Raw genomic sequence first — 16,435 nt, 5'->3', positions numbered from 1 at the left:
GCAAAAGGTTTAAAAAATAAATAAATAAAAAACGTGAGTGGAATTGTACCGTTATCTTTGAGGACCAATATAACTTGACCTCACAATTTCAAAGGCCTTTTGAAGATTACGACTTGGTTTTAAAGTTCAGGTTAGAGGGGTGAATTTTGGGGATTAAGCATTTAGTTGTGATGCTGAAAGTCATCTTTAAGCTACTGATGTGCTTGCATATCATGGCTACTTCACATCTTGTTTCCTTGGTTAGCAATGGTTAGGTACATCCTCAAAAATTAATGCTATAATATCAGCAAGATGCAATTCAGCACAGGGGTAGGGGCAGTATCAGAAAGTAAGGCCAGCAGCAGCTGCTGATCACCACAATGCGAGAAAGCTGTGAAGACAAACTTGCAGAGTTTGTCTGCTGCACAAACCATCTACAATGTCACTGTTACAGGTTTCTCTGCTGTGATCTCTATATCAACAATAATGCAACCTCCTCAAGTGAAGCCATGGGTTCTATTCATATTGTAGAAGAGCTAATGTATATTGTTCATGACCAGAGAGGATTAGGTCCTACATTTTTTAATCTTCCAGATACACACAAACTATGCAAGCAAGTATGTAAGTAACAATGTTGGCATTGCAGTTGTTGTCTATGCATATATATGCTGATTAAATGCAAGTACAGTGTATCAGTGACCTTAGGGGCTAGGGAATGCAGTATGTCACACCTGTTTGAAGAGCTGCAGCTGAATGGCATTCTGGAGGAACTGTCTCATGGCACTGGAACGATGGTTCACAAAGGTTTCTTCATTAAATGTTATTGGCTCTCCCTAAAAATGCAGGAAAACACACCAGCTGTCACAGTACTCTGCAGGTGTATCAAAGTCAGCCTTTTAGATTCAGTGTCCAGTAGCCCTGGCATTTGACACTGTTTAAATGCCATTGTTTTAAATATTTAAGGATATCCATGTGATTTTTGATGTGCCATCACACCCAAACTCCCATGAAAAGAGCAATGTCAACTCTATCACTCTTTCTTGCATCCCTCATGTCAGTGGTTTAAGGCATACTGACCGACTCGATCTGCAGAGCGCTTCTGTAGCTGCCGAACAGAGCCACCTGACTCCTAAGGAAGGCTCGAGCCACACCGTCGCCTGTTGTTGTTGAAACCTTCTTCAAACGACTTTTTAAAGATGAAACCTGTGGAACAGTAGGTCACAGACATTAGAATGCCGTTTTATCTGAGAATGTTTACATCCATTTTAAAATAACTGGACTCCTTTTCCTCACCACGTCATTGGGCAGGCTTTGGAGGTCATCATACGGGGTTTCCAAGGTATTTGTGTCCACATTCAGGATCACTACATCATCAAGAGCCATCCCTCGAACCTTCTACAAGAAATAAGAACACACAGCATACTGACAGAGTCAACTAAAGACACAAAGTCACTGTATTTATAAGACCATAAATACATAGAATCTAACACCTGTCACGAACAAGGGAAGCAGGGTAAAAACAAACAAACAAACAAAAAGTTCACTGTAGCTCTTTGTTATAAGTCTTGAATGATCCGGTTCCCATGTGCTAGTTATAGACACCTACCTCCATCAGGCTGGAATGCACTCCGATGAGGTAGGGCATTGGGGCACTGAAGAAAAAAAGAAGCCCAAAGAGTTAGAGTCACACTGTAGTTACCACATTTATGTCTCTGATAACAGCTGAGTTACAGACAGGGTCCAAAATTAACACCCGCCAGGCGCCAAATGTGGGTCGATTTTCCATTTGGCGAGTAAATCTCAGAAGTATCCTGCCCTGCCTCTGTCTGCATTAGTCTGAAACACACACAAACCCGTATTCTGGGAAGACTCACCCCCACTCTGCCTCTCACTGGCTTTCTGAGACAAACGTGAAAATACACTTTAGGTTGTGTATATACACAGAAGGCGCAAGTGATAGGTAAGACGAAGAATGGGCAGCGTAGTCAACTGGAATGATTAAACTTTCGGTGTAGACACAGTGTGACACTTATTGTCCAAGTCTGTCTAACTGAACATATGACCATAACCATGGCCATTAAGAGGCAGAGTAGTGGTGGGTCCCTGCAGGAATATGGGTCCACACGTGTGTATATGGCACAGTCTGACAGAGAGGAGACCAGAATTCATCAACTGTACAAAGAAACAGGTGACTGTTTTAGAGAGTGTGGAATCTCAGGAGGATCTTTAAGCATCGAATGGATTTACTGAACTTCAATTTTACTTTTGTTTGTCCCTGAAGTACACTTCAGCACATATGGTATGTTTAGAATTTTGCAAACAAGACTTGTAGGTTACCATGGCTTTTAAATTTGAATTAAAAAAAAAAGGATTTAATGAATTGATTAACTGCTGATTGGTATATTAATATTTTGCTTCAAATTCTGCTCTGGCCTCTTTAGGTTTGTATTCACCATTAATACCTTATTATCTCAATGAAATTCTGAAGCAAATGTGTTTGTGACACAAAAGGGCAATTTATTACTTTGGCCAGGCCAAAACCCAAAGTAATTTACTAACAGATGGTCAAAGTGGTACTTTACTACCAACGAAGTTTTGGTAGATTAAAAACAGTCATTAAAATAGTCAGTCATATGCCAGATCAACAGACACTGCCCAGCCCTAGTCAGCTCTTTTCAAAACTTGTAGACATCCTGATTAAAAGCCTATACTTTACTGCAACAATTCTAATGTGAAAACTCTTAAAAAGAAATAAAGAATCTGTCTTTAATAATATAATAAAGGTACAATAATATAATAAAGGCCTGGTTTTCTCTGTAGTGCAGAACAATGAAGGGCCATTCCACTTGAATATAAAAAAGTTGGATATAAAATCATCACCATAACATGCAGACAAAACAGATTTGATCAGATACAATCTGCAATTGGAGATCAGAATTGGTCAGCCTTTAGCACAGACTGAAAACATAGCGTGTGCAGCATGTCACATCAGGCTTGGGTCCATACAGGGTACGTGTTTACTCGTATGTTGGAATCATACTCACCAACAGTAGTCTAACAGATGTTGAGGAAGGACAGGGATGTAAACATGTTGCCAGTGCATTGGATATAACATGGCTGCAGACCCATGAACACAAGCTGTTAACTGTGGACAAGGAGAAATAACAAATACATGATACAGGTCAATCACAATGTTTTCATACTGCCATTTAATGCACTGCCATTATAAAAATATTGATTACAGCCACTTTAAATGTGTTAAAATGTAAATAGTATGTTTTGTGCTATGGTCTATTAATTCATGTGCACAAATTTACATCCAAGAGTAAGAAATAGGTAAACGTTTATTTCTGATTGGACTGTGATGTGCACAAAATGTTTTTTTCTATTACAGCCAAAAGGAACTATTGTAATGAAGTAATTTTGGGCTTTTTCATACCTTTATAGTTCTTCATTTGTTAGTATCCACATTTAATAAAGGTTTGCCTAGTTATCTTTCATTTACTTGACTGATTAGATGGAAGTTGTGAAATCGGCCCAGTTAAAGTATCAAATGTTTTTACTGTTCATATAGAAACTATAATGAACTGTCCTATCAGTGAAATACTAATGGATGTGTTCCTAACAAGGAGAACGTTTTAGAGCTGTTGTATAACCAAAGGTTGTGGTGACAGAGCAACTGTGAAGTTCAAAATAATTTCTTGTTTGATTCTCTCATTAAATAATGCAACACAACTACAGTACTGTGAAAAAGTCTTACGCCACCATTACATTTGTTGTTTTAGCAAGGTTATGATGACTTTATATATGTTTTTTTATCAAAATACAACTATAATATATAGGAAATATGTACACAATATTAAAAAAACAAATTAAAAAAAAAATCAGCAAACAAACTGGAAACTCAAGATGTTGTATTCAAGCTGTTCTAAAGAAATCTGAAGAATCTGGAGGTCGAGGACAAAAACGGGAGTAGAAGACCAAGAAACTAGCAAAGTCTGACGAGAAGGTTCTCAGAGTTTCTTCTTTGAGGGACCAGAGGAAATCCAACAAGGACCTGGCTCAGCATCTGGCTTCATCTGGATACCAAGCTGATCCTTCCTCAGTCCAAAGAAGCTCGATCAGGAGCGGCCTTTGTGGAAGAACAGCAGCCAAGAAACCAGTTTTTCAGAAGGGGACAGGGAGAAAAGGATGAGATACACAAAAGCTCACAAAAGACTAGATTGACGATCAGCGGAAAAGAGTCTTATGGAGCGATGAATGGAAGTTTGAAATGTTTGGGTCCAACCACTGACAGTATGTGAAAAGAAAAGTTTGAGAGAGGTAAAAGAATGAGATGCTTCTAGCCTTCAGTGAAACATGGTGGAGGGTCTATCATGGTTTCAAGCTGCGCTAAGTGCAAAGAAAGGTCACACTAAATACCGACTTTAGACTGTAGAAGCCATTTGGTTCTGAAAATGTGTTTTTAAAACTGTGTACGTATTTCCTGTAATTTCTGGATAAAAGGCTGAGAAATAAATATAAATCATTACAAACGTGAATAAACAGCAAAACTAACTGTGGCCTAAGACTTTTTCACATTACTGTATTTCCACATTTGTTATGAAAACTTTAAAGGTAGCCTCTCATTTTATGGAGGATCTTTGACCCAAATATCACTAGATATACTGTCTCACATTCGTTTACCACCTTCATTTGACATCCAAATTGGTCGCCAACTTACTTTGCTTCACATGAATCAAAGTTCTAACCCAGGGTTTTACCTACCCTGATCTTCAAGTTCCAGCATAACAATTTAAAGAAAACATTTACTAAAACTCTTTCCATAGAGGTCACAGGGTCAATGCTGTAAGTGTGCTGTAAACTGTAGATTCTAAAAAACCTCATTACCAAGAGATTTAAGAAACCATATGGGCAGAGCTGTACAAGAGAGAAGGAACAGAAAGTGGACTCTACTTACAGTGCTTAGTTTGCTACAGCAGATGAGGAGTCGACGTTCATAGAGCATACTAGCATACAGATGAAGCATGTTATTGACATCTACTGCTACAAAGTACTCGGTTAGGTTTCTCTGCAAGGGTCAAAACACAATAAGAGAAAAACAAATTGGGGAGTTAGTTTGAAGGTAAAAACCAGCAGAGCATGATTCAGCATGAATGGTATAAACTGTGGTTCAAGTCAAAATATTCAGTAGCTACTTCAACTGACACCTGAGAGCAAGGCATTTTAAAAATGGGATCGCGAATGATCTTAAATGTGTGATGTCAGTCTGTGAAAGTATTAAAATCAAACAAAATGCAAGTGAGGAATGACGGTGCTCACATTCTCAGGTATGATGGGGAGGTCCCTTGTGTCAGGCACAGTGAAGAAAGAATGCTGGAGGAAGCAGAACACAAGTCAACATTGTGAATGCTTTTCATAGGTCTGTCTGAAAATGTGCAGATTCTTACTCCACCTTCAAGTGGTCATCTGGAACAAATATTTCTAATATGGTTCAAAACGCATTGTACAAAGTAATCCGTTTCTAAAATAAAACACCTCCAACAGAACCCGAATGTCCAGATGTATTGCTAGTAAAACACAAAAAAAGAATGATTTTTAAACTAATGAACAGATTTATCACTACTATTACTTTTCTTTGTCACTTTTAATTTTGGGAATTGCAGTTCCCAGGATTATTTGGGGGATGTAAACATGTGCTATGTTGTTGCCATACAGTCAGTGAGTTAGCAGTGAGCGACATATAAAGCCACATTTCTTGGCCTATATTTTCCTCACCTTTTGGGAGACTGGCTATCAGGGCTGGCCAGTACAGCTACCCACAATGTTAATGGTGGACTCAATTATAAAGCCAGGCGAGATAGAGTAAATAATATCACTTTACTGCACTCATTCAGAGAATACACAGTGGCAGTCCAGAAACCATAATCCAAGTCACACAACAGTCCAGGGTCAATACCGGCAAACGAACACAGCCAAGGGATCCAAAACGGGAGGTCAAAGAAGCCAGTCCAGTATTGGTATACAAAATAAACATACAACAATCAGGAGGGCTAGGCAGAAATCGGCGGTCAGGAAACAATCCGGGGTCAAGAACACGAATCACTAAAACAAGGATAACGCTGGAAAGTCTGCACGGTGTCAAGAACAATCTGGCAGGTTATTGATGGGAGAAGGCTGCTTATAATGGGGTGAAAACAGGTGTAGGCAATGAGCACTGATTACAATAAAGAGTCCATAACAGAGATGAACCTAGAACAGGAAGTGGCGACAAAATAAGAGCCTGAAACAGGAAGCAGTAGGACAGAACCCTGACACTGGCACCAAAGGTGCAGCTATTAGCAGTACATGTTTGCTGTGTAGCCACTGTTTACTTAAATTTAAAAAAGTGATGATTCTTATAAAAGTTCACCAAGGCACTACTAATTAAAGAGAAAAGTTGCACCTTGAAAGAGCTTATGAAAGAACCAGAGGCTTACTTAGAAAAGACGCATGCAGATAGGTTTGTCTGTAGATACTATGACCCCCATTGGGGCAGTAGAACACCCTATGAGCATCAAAGTATCAACACTGAAGCCGTATTCCCACGAGCTTCAAATTATGTCCACAGATTCAGCCTTGGGCTTTGTCGAGAGGACAACAGGAGACAGTCCGTGTAGCGTTCTCACCTGGAAATACTCCGTTTGGTTTATGCACAGGGGTGCACCTAGGTGGAGCACACAGGAGGCAGGACATGATGCGGTCACATAGTCAGTTTGTAATTTGGTCATAAACAACAAAGACTCTTGCCCAACCTTAAATTTGTCTGACGATTCTGGCAACAAGTCTAAATGACAGAAGTTCCCAAATCTACTCCGGACTATATGCGGCTGTTTTCTCACATGGGCTCTGACATTACACAGACTTTGTACTTGGGAGGCAGGGTAAAGTCTGCTTAATTTGTGTTCTCACATACAGCTCCTCTAGGTAACGTCTAGATAATTTCATGGTTCCAGTGCACGTCTGAAAAGGGCTTAAGAAATCCATTTTTGTTAGAATTTTTTTTGTTGTTGTTGATGAGATTGAGCAGACAGCCACTGCTCCAATCATGGGAGAATTACAAATTACTAAAAGAAGAGAACCGGCATCTGAAAGAGGAGAAGTGGTTTCTGAAAGCAGGGGGGGGGATTTCTTTAGGGAGAAAGCTCTCAACCCAGTGAAGATTGGCCCTTCATCAACTTCAAAAGGTACCCAGAGTGTGCTCCTTTAAAAACCAATACAGAAGACTACTTCCACAGTCTAAATAAGTCTGATTGGTTGTTACTTTATTAATTTGTTATGCCAATATCAGCAAATAATACAAGTATACTACAAGAAGAGTGTTTTTATCAAGTGCAAAATCAGAGAAAGATCTATAAAGAAAAACTATTTTCTGATTTTTGTGGCTGTTACAGGGTCCCACAAAAGGAGGGTCTTCATTAACTGTCTCTGAGTCAGATGACTCCTCTGAAGGAGGGAAGAGGAGGAGGAAGATAAAAAAACCCATAGCATTTGGAAAAAGAGGTAACTTTAACTTTATATTAAATTTGTATGTAGCTTGTAGATTATCACTCTTTTTTCTAAATTGCCTGTATACCACCCCCTTAATAGTCAGTCAATAATATACAACTAAACGTGCCAAAGAATGGGAGAGCATTCATATATATCCATGCATTTGTCCCTTTACCTTCACACAGTATTCCTGCATCTGCCAAAGAATGGGAGAGCATTCATATATGTCCATGCATTTGTCCTTTTCCCTTCACACAGTATTCCTGCATCACGTCTCTGTGCCTGCAACTCTCTTATGCAGCCCTGGGGCAGTACACCTCAGTGTTTGAAAACCTCTTCTACAGTGGTAACAGTTTATACTTCAAAACTGAAAATGTCAACCTTCCTCAAGTTAAAGCAGTAGCATTATTTGTCTTTGGGAGGAAAAGAGATACTTGCTGTGTTTCTAGTTCAAACTGAGCTCAACTGGATGTGATGTCGTGAAGTCAGACTCACCATGCCGAGATGAACAGGAACTCCAGGTTCAGGGATGGGGAGTGTATGTAGTGATACCAGTAGTTCTTGCCATTGGCTTTCCTGAAACATTTTGTAGATCCAAAATCCATGCACTGGCCATTTAAAAACATATTCTTATGCAAAAACACAAATATAACTCCAAAACCAAAATAATTCTTTTGAAGTTCACAGTGTAGCCCTCAGCTGGTTGTGAACAAGCATGAATAAGAAATGGTAGCATGCTGCTTCTGGCAGTCAGAAATTGTCCAATTGACACATGTGCAGTAAATGTAAATATTACAGCAGTCTCTTCCAGTAGACATTTTCTTGTTCTCCATGTCTGAAGAACTTTGTAAAATACTGATGAGAGCTGACATGCAGCAAGCTGCTGTGAAGAAAATGGCTGGCTATTTCCTGATGGAAGTCAAGACAACTGTTGTTAATGCAATGTCCACAAAACAAGAGGAATCACTGTCACACTTACCTGGCCTTTGATACTGTAATCTGCGAGGATATTAAGCAGCTTGTAGAAGACTTCAAACCATGGCAGGTAGCTGAGAGAACAAAAAAGCTAAACATTACGCTGTTGGTAAGTTATAGAGCCGGGCCTAACAGCACATCATAAAGATAATTTCATTTGACATTTTCTAAAACGGTGCCACCCCTTACTGTACATTCATGCATCGTACAATACCCCCTCCACCCACAATGCCTCAATCCCGAGGTATAAATTTCAAACAGGTCCTCATAAAGACATACATACACACACCCACCCACACATCGTGTTTCCATTACGTCAGGGGACATTACACTGACTTGCATTCATTTCCTGGAGACTTACCCTAACCTAAACAAGTCATCACTCTAAAATGTAATGATTTACATTTTGGGGAACTGCTTTTTGGTCCCCATAAAGATGTTAAGTCCTCACTGTAACTGTGTAAACAGATATACACAACATGAGTAATCTCAGGCCACACGCACTCACCTGAGAATGCAGTAGCAGGTGTGTGCACCCGAGGACAGGCGACAGAAACCAAATCTCTGTTTGCTCTCAATGTCAGTCAACACAAATGTGAAATTCTGGCCAACCTGGTTGACTGTCAGGCTGCAGGGTAAGAGAGGTTTAGCCAACAGACAGAGAGAGGAACAGAGAATGAGAGGAGAGAGGGATGAATGGACATATCACAAGCCTTTAATCACAACCCTGCTAGCAGGCTCTGTCCCATGTGTAAAAGAGTTATTGCAGGGTTTCCAGTGATTGCATGTAAGATTTAAAACTTAACAAAAAAGTGCTAGAGATTGCATTAGGTCAACAAGTGTTTTCACAACTATAATAACTAAAATAACCCAAGTGTTTGTGTATATACCTGTCCATGCTGAATGGGAAGCAGAACTTGGGCACAGTCTGAAGAGTTTCCTATGGGACACAAATGGAGAGTACAGTAGTTACATGTTTAACCATCAGTATGTACTAATGACGTTACTAGGGCTGCAACGGTATGAGATTTTCATAGTATCACAGAAGCCTCTTGGATACTGAAGTTTTTTCAGTTTACTATGACCTGGATGACTGAGAATCTGCACAGACAATTTATTGTATTGTAGGTATGTGACAGTACAGCCAGACCTGTCTGTACCTTCACTGACATACACTTATTTATGTGAGCTGGGATGTTTACACTAGTAAGGGTTAAGGTTGTATACAACAGACAAGAAAATAGAAAAAAACTACAGGGGAAGAACTGCAAAAAAGAGACCAACGAATAGTTGTGAGGAGGGTGAGACACAGAGGAAAATCAAAACTGTTTAGTATCAAACCTGGTCTGTGTAGTCTTCAGGGAACTGCCTTCGCACCTCCGGCCCTGTTAGAAATGACGTATTAGTAATAATGAATTTGGTAAGTGGATTTAATGATATGTTGCACAACACCATCACTACAGAGCATACTTACTGTTCCTCCAACCGTGTTAACAGTGTGTGTTTGTGCCTTTACTGTTTCAACATTGCAATGGCACTGTGCACAAAGCCAGCTCTATAAAGAAATAGTTTATCCAGTTTGGCAGAGAATGACCAGTGGAGTCCTGACCTGAACCCCAACACATCTGGGATGTGCTTTGTGGACCTCACTAATGCTCTTGTGTCTGAATTGCAGCTTACTGCAGATACACAGTATCTGTATGTGTATAAGTAACAAGAAACATCAGTGCAGAAATGCCCGACTAGGTTTGAGTTGAGCGCCACCATTACATCATTTGTCCACCAGAGAGCACTGACAAGGTACAATGTCACACCCAGTGTGACACTGGTACAGGGACACATTACATCATTCCTCCCACCAACATCTGACCCACACCAGTTTGCATACAGGGCAAATAGATCCACAGAGGACATCGTAGCCACAGCCCTCCACGTCGTGCTGTCCCACTTGAGAGCATAAGGAGAACTATGCACAGCTGCTCTTTGTGGATTAGAGCTCCACATTCAACACCATCCTCCCCCACAAACTGGTGGACAAGCTGGTGGACCTGGGAATTCCATATTCCACCTGCATATGGATTAAGAGCTTCCTGTCTGGACGTAGCCAGAGGGTGAGAGTGGGCCCACACACATCCACGGCTCTGAGCCTCAGCACTGGTTCACCTCAAGGCTGTGTGCTGAGCCCCCTGCTCTGCACCCTGTACACCCATGACTGCACCCCCACCCACCACGGCAACACCATTGTAAAACTTGCTGATGACACCATGGTGGTGGGGCTTATCTGTGGGGGGGATGAGTCTACCTACAGGGATGAGGTGGAGAGGCTGATAGTGTGGTGCAGAGAACAATTTGCTACTGTCAGGTCTACTTGGCGCGACCTAAAAAAGCCCAGAACATCATTAAGGACACTTCACACCCAGGACGTTCACTCTTTGAACTTCTGCCTTCAGGTAGGCGTTCAGAGCAATCAAATCAAGGACCACTAGATTCAGGAATAGTCTTTACCGAACAGCAGTTACCACACTCAATGCTGCTAAAGTATAATATGCCTGTGTGTGTGAGGGGGGGGCGTGAGTGGTCTGTTGTTTATTTCGTTTCTTTAGTGGTTATCTTTTTTATATGGTCTTATTTCATATGTTGTGTTTTTTTCTATTGCTGTACCGACTGGAGGTCACTCTAAAATTTCATGGTATGTGTTACAATGACAATAAAGGATTATCTTATCTATCTTATCTGAACCGTTTCAATTAAAACAAATCACAGAAACCTGTGTATACATTTTTAGATTGGGGCTGATCTATTGATTTTTTTAAACATCCAAATATCTCTATCAGTATGAAAAATCCAGTATTTGGAGTAAAGCCATCCAAGAGGAGTGGAGGCAGATTAATGCTCAAGGTTTTATAATCACAAATCTAACTAACTGTCACATGTTTGTTATAATGTACACATACTCTATTTCTGGCCAAATGTTTGCCAGGATGGCAGAATTCACATGGAAATATTATGGATGATACAACTTATTTAATTATAACAAATAACACCTATTTTAGCAAACTCTGCCTTCAATATAGATTTCTGCTAAATCACATCGTGTCTATTGCCTAAGATGTCCCAGATGACCCATTTCACTGCAAAATGCTGAGTGTCACACCGATGCCTCATGTCAGAGTCTTTGCAAACAAAAGGATTTTTTAGAAATACAAGAACTGTTCCCTTCTCCACATCAAAACTAGATTTTAATGCTCATGCTGTCGGAGTAACATCAGATTTTTGCTGACATATATAAAACCATAGTGTGTCACAAAGATGGATATAGCACTTTTAAAACTGAACAGGAAATGATGAGAGGCACAAGACTCCAACAGGAAGAAGTTCTTAGAAACACAGCCGAAAGCCTCTCCTCGGTACCCAGGAAATTAGTCATGTACAGCATTAAAAAAAGCCTCAGACACAGATGAAGAGATGAGATGAACCACCATTTTTCATTTAGCTTTAAGCCTGCTCTTCCCAACCATTTTGACATGTGACCACTTATAATGAATCAACTGAGAAACTGGGTTTACTGGGTCTTTCCACACATGTGGAAATGTGTTAACCTAATTGCGACACAGTAACACAAAAAGGTTGTGCCATTAATGACGCAACAGCCCAGAGACACTGTTATAACTCCCACTATAGTGTCATTTAACTACATCACATAAACAATGAGTACCTTTCTACAGTTTTTCACAGGTGCTTTGGCAAATTAACTCAAAACCAAGAATTCTATGTTTGCCACTGTCAAATAGTTCACTTTCCACAACAACTCATGCATGTCAGCATCCATATGGCCAAGTCCAGAGTACACAGATGTGGCTGGAAAGTACTGTTAGCTCTACACCTCAATGAAACAATACTATGTTTGTCTTAAAAAGTGCTGAAATTATAAGCTCTTTTGTCATGAAGTTCTGCAGGCTGCTTTGCCACAGATAAAACCAAAGAAGCTGTGAACAGAGCTGAACTCTGGCTTCTACAAGGATCTCATAAATGGCTTGAATAAAAACACTGGTAGCCCTTAGAAGTGAAGATACTGCAGTCATATTTCAAGCACACTGTTGTCTTTTCTTAGCATCACCAGGCCCACCATGTGTCTTGCTCATACCTGAGAAAATATGATCTCCAAATTGCATTAGTCTGTGATCAAATCGGATTACTCTGCTTTCTGAGTAAATGTGCAGCTCTCAGACATAATCCATAACCTGCTCATTGTGTAAATCCTCACATGGTAAATACGATATCAGCTGTTACAACCTTTTAAACATAAAAGCTTCATAGGTTTCAGTAATGATACAATTTTCATTTGTAACACGCTCATCCTCAATTTTTGTAGTATGAAGATGCAACACCTCAGCCATCATTTCTCACATCACTTCTGCTGTGTTCATTTCTTACAATCAGTGTAATAAAGATGCACGTAGTCCAGGATTAACTGTCCCTCCAGCCTTCACAGACTTACCAGAACTGTGTGTACCTGGTTGGGCTACCTCGAGATACATCTCAAAAGTGGACTCCGGACTCTCCCTGGAACAGAAGACAGTTCATTAGCCTGTTCTATGCATAGTCCAAAATTGTTTCAATCCAAAATTTGCAGACTTGCCTACTATTAATACCATGCTGTTTCACTCATGTGCTGTAAGTGCTTTAACTGAATCTCTCATTTACAAAAATTATTCAGAGCCTTTTCTGTGACACTCCAAACTGTGGTCAGGTGTATTCTGTTTACACTGATCATCGCATGTGCATACACATAAGTAGTATGTACACTGATCATCGCATGTGCATACACATGCACTGTATACAGTATAAGACCCCACAGTTCACACTGCATGTCAGGACAAACACCAAGTCATGAAGTTGAAAAAACTCTCTGTAAAAACTAAACTAAACTGTGGTGAGGCACAGATCAGGTCAAGAGTATCAGAATCAGAGCAACTCCAGGTCGAGGAAAGATCATGTAAGAGACTTGGGATGTAACCCTGTTGTCATATTCAGACAGTGAGCACAGGACACTGGTCAGTTGGCCAGAGGTCTTTTGGGAAGTATATCTGTTGAACAGGGCTGTAACTGGCTAGGACATTTGTCGGTCAACTGTCTGTGTGACTATTTGTTCTTTTTTATATACTGTATGTCCTAGACTATGAGAAAATCAACTAGCATAAATTTCAGTGATGACTGACCACATTAACATCTGTATTCAAACGCATAGGAGTGACATGAACCTTTTTCTGAGCATTTAAAAATCAATAAAGACAGCTGCATATGATGCAAGATTGAAACTGAGACCTAATTAAACTGGATTTGTTTGAATAATGAGACAAGCAGCATACTTGTATTTCTGTTGAGACATGGTTATAGCCTAGTTTGAGCTTCATTTTTCAGTTATGCAGCACCTGTTATTATGTTTTATATGTGCCAAACTGCACTACTACAGAACATAAGACTATACAGTCATGGCCAAACATATTGGCAATCCTGCATTTCTGTCCACTTCTCCCAGAAAACTGTTACAATCACAAATGCTTTGGTAATCTCTGGAGAGTGGCCAGCAAAGAGTCCAGATCAAAATCCCATAGAGCTCCTCTGGAGAGAAGCTGGGAGAATGAGCCCTTTAAATCTGAGAGACCTGGAGCAGTTGCCAATAGAAGAGTGGTCCATAATTCCAGTAGAGAGGTGGAAGAAACTCACTGATGGTTACAGGAAGTGATTGATTGTTAAGTTGAGTGTGTCAATAATTCTGTCCAGTCCATTTTTGGAGTTCTGTGTGGAATGGATGAGATTTGGCTTTTTTTCTTCAGCTTTTTGTGCTGTTCCAATATAAACAAAAGAAATAAACATGAGAATACCAAAGAATTTGTGATTGCAACAATTTTCTGGGAGAAGAGGTGTGTAACCTGACAGAAATGCAGGGGTGCCGATATTTTTGGCCATGACTGTATACTGACGCCTCCTCTGAATTATAATTCATCATTGAAATGTTTTCCCACCACATTTTTGTTAGCTTCCTAGTCCTTCTCAGATGGAGGTATTTTGCAGAAACATAACAAAGGTGGGTAAACTGAACCAATGCAAAATTGCAAAACCAGTCAAAACTGTTAGTCTTTTCTCTTGTATAAGCAGACAATAATGTTTGAAAAACACTTTTAATAAAGTACAACTCTCACCTTTGTGTGTCTTGTCCTAGTAAATTTTGTTATATTTTTCTCCTTTTTCTGGGCAGCAATTTGCTAAATAGTGTCACTGGACCCACATCCGTACATTTTACAGTGTCATCACTGAAATGGATATTCCTCCCAGAGGGAAGAATTGAGCAAATTGGTTCTTGGTGCACCAAAATAAGGAGAATATGAAAACATAATGGAGGTCGGCACTGCCTTCTATTGTAATGCACACTTGCCGACAAAAAAATAAAATTTAATAAAACAAAGGTTCAACTAGAAGAGTCTCAGTTGACTGACAGACCTCTCGACTGTTTGACCAGTTGACTTTAGTACTTTATTATTTGCCTGTTAAAGTAACCTTTGGTGATCTTTGTAAAAAAGATAGGTATCACATTGTTCATGAGAAAGAAGCATGTCACTGAGTGCAGGTGGCTCGCTCGTGTGTGTTCAACAGTTTCTGGACAACACTGGAGGTCTACAGCACAGGTGGACAGCCTAATTTACAGACATTACACTGAGTACACAAAATTCTTTAGTCTCTGTACAGAATTTACGGAAAATAACCAAGACACAGAAAATCACTGGCCTTATCCTTGAAGAAAGTCATAGTTAACATAGACTGGCTGCATAAACTGTGACATTTCATCATAATACATCTTATGCTAATCCAATAACTGCCACACTGATGTTAAAGAATAAAACACTGGGGTGTTTACCAACAACAAAATCAGTTTTATGAAACACATTTGTTAATGAGCAAGATGTCCCACACAAGTTTGGGACCTTGCCATAGTCGTCCACGATATGCTGATTCTGAAAATGTCTTGTCTGCAATGTGCAAAAATTATATTACTAACAAGATTTTGACAACTTAGTGTTATTATTATTATTATTAGTAGTAGTATTACTGTCCTTGTGAAGCCAAGTTCACAGCTTCATAAAGATCAATGCATCTTTATTAAATTGTACTATTGTGATGGTGCAAAAGTGACATTAATATTACTACAACAATTGTAACTCAAACCCTGAGTAATCTCTTGTGTATACACGATAACGTGACACAAAAACAAGACCAAAATGACTTTGTTTATTTTGTGTTTAACACTAATAACAGATTAGCCGTAGCCCTACAGTATTTATATCATGTCAGAGGAGTTGAGTTGGGCTACAGGTAAACACAAATACATCTGCCAAAGGCCAGCATTTCTGTACTGAAAAGTGGAAACTAGCGCCCAGTTTAAGATGGAAATCGGTCACAGTTGTCATGTTTACACTAGCTATGCGCAGCCTAATGCTACAGAACTATGCTCCTAAATCACTACTAATGTTAGCCCTATCTGTCTCAACCTGTGCCCGAATGTTTTATCAACATGTAAATGACTAGTATACTTCAAAACCATATAAAGGTTTACATTTAAAATACACAGTTTTTTAATTCAGAACAGTACAGTGCCAGTGTTTTAACCGGTGTCGCAACAAGTCAGGGCCTGGCACTATAATGTATCTTCCAGTGACTCACTGGAACAAAGCTAACAGAGCAGCAAACTACTAACAGCCTCCAGCAAAGCAGCGGACAAACATTCTTACTTGATTCGAGACCCCATCCTTATTTCTCACACTGCCGTGGCTGGCAGCAGATTACAGTGCGCAGACGCGTCTGTCCGGAGGTGTTTTTCTAATGCTAACCTGTCACACAGACCTGTACAACGCCATGGTCTGCCTACATGCGTTAATCATGCTCTGCCTCCCGC

General features: G+C 39.9%; 1 protein-coding gene across 1 annotated transcript in view; it reads right to left on the bottom strand.

Moving 5' to 3' along the window:
* The window catches only part of dennd1a (DENN/MADD domain containing 1A), a 26,091-nt gene extending 9,661 nt beyond the window's left edge, over positions 1 to 16,430 (bottom strand). Inside the window, exons 1-14 of the mRNA XM_020618700.1 lie at positions 16,272 to 16,430; positions 12,983 to 13,047; positions 9,826 to 9,869; positions 9,375 to 9,424; positions 8,993 to 9,112; positions 8,489 to 8,558; positions 8,005 to 8,085; positions 5,302 to 5,355; positions 4,940 to 5,050; positions 3,024 to 3,124; positions 1,586 to 1,631; positions 1,273 to 1,374; positions 1,057 to 1,182; positions 711 to 812 (exon numbers count right to left, since the gene is read on the bottom strand). Coding sequence (XP_020474356.1) covers positions 711 to 812; positions 1,057 to 1,182; positions 1,273 to 1,374; positions 1,586 to 1,631; positions 3,024 to 3,124; positions 4,940 to 5,050; positions 5,302 to 5,355; positions 8,005 to 8,085; positions 8,489 to 8,558; positions 8,993 to 9,112; positions 9,375 to 9,424; positions 9,826 to 9,869; positions 12,983 to 13,047; positions 16,272 to 16,288 — 1,089 coding nt within the window. The 5' untranslated portion in view covers positions 16,289 to 16,430. The remainder of the gene's footprint in view (positions 1 to 710; positions 813 to 1,056; positions 1,183 to 1,272; positions 1,375 to 1,585; positions 1,632 to 3,023; positions 3,125 to 4,939; positions 5,051 to 5,301; positions 5,356 to 8,004; positions 8,086 to 8,488; positions 8,559 to 8,992; positions 9,113 to 9,374; positions 9,425 to 9,825; positions 9,870 to 12,982; positions 13,048 to 16,271) is intronic.
* Positions 16,431 to 16,435: the final 5 nt, after the last annotated feature.

Source organism: Monopterus albus, unplaced genomic scaffold (genome assembly GCF_001952655.1).
Source record: "Monopterus albus unplaced genomic scaffold, M_albus_1.0 scaffold209.1, whole genome shotgun sequence".
Classification (NCBI taxonomy): Eukaryota; Metazoa; Chordata; class Actinopteri; order Synbranchiformes; family Synbranchidae; genus Monopterus; species Monopterus albus.
The sequence above is the reverse complement of the archived record's forward strand: the minus strand, read 5'-3'. Positions and strand labels throughout refer to the sequence as shown.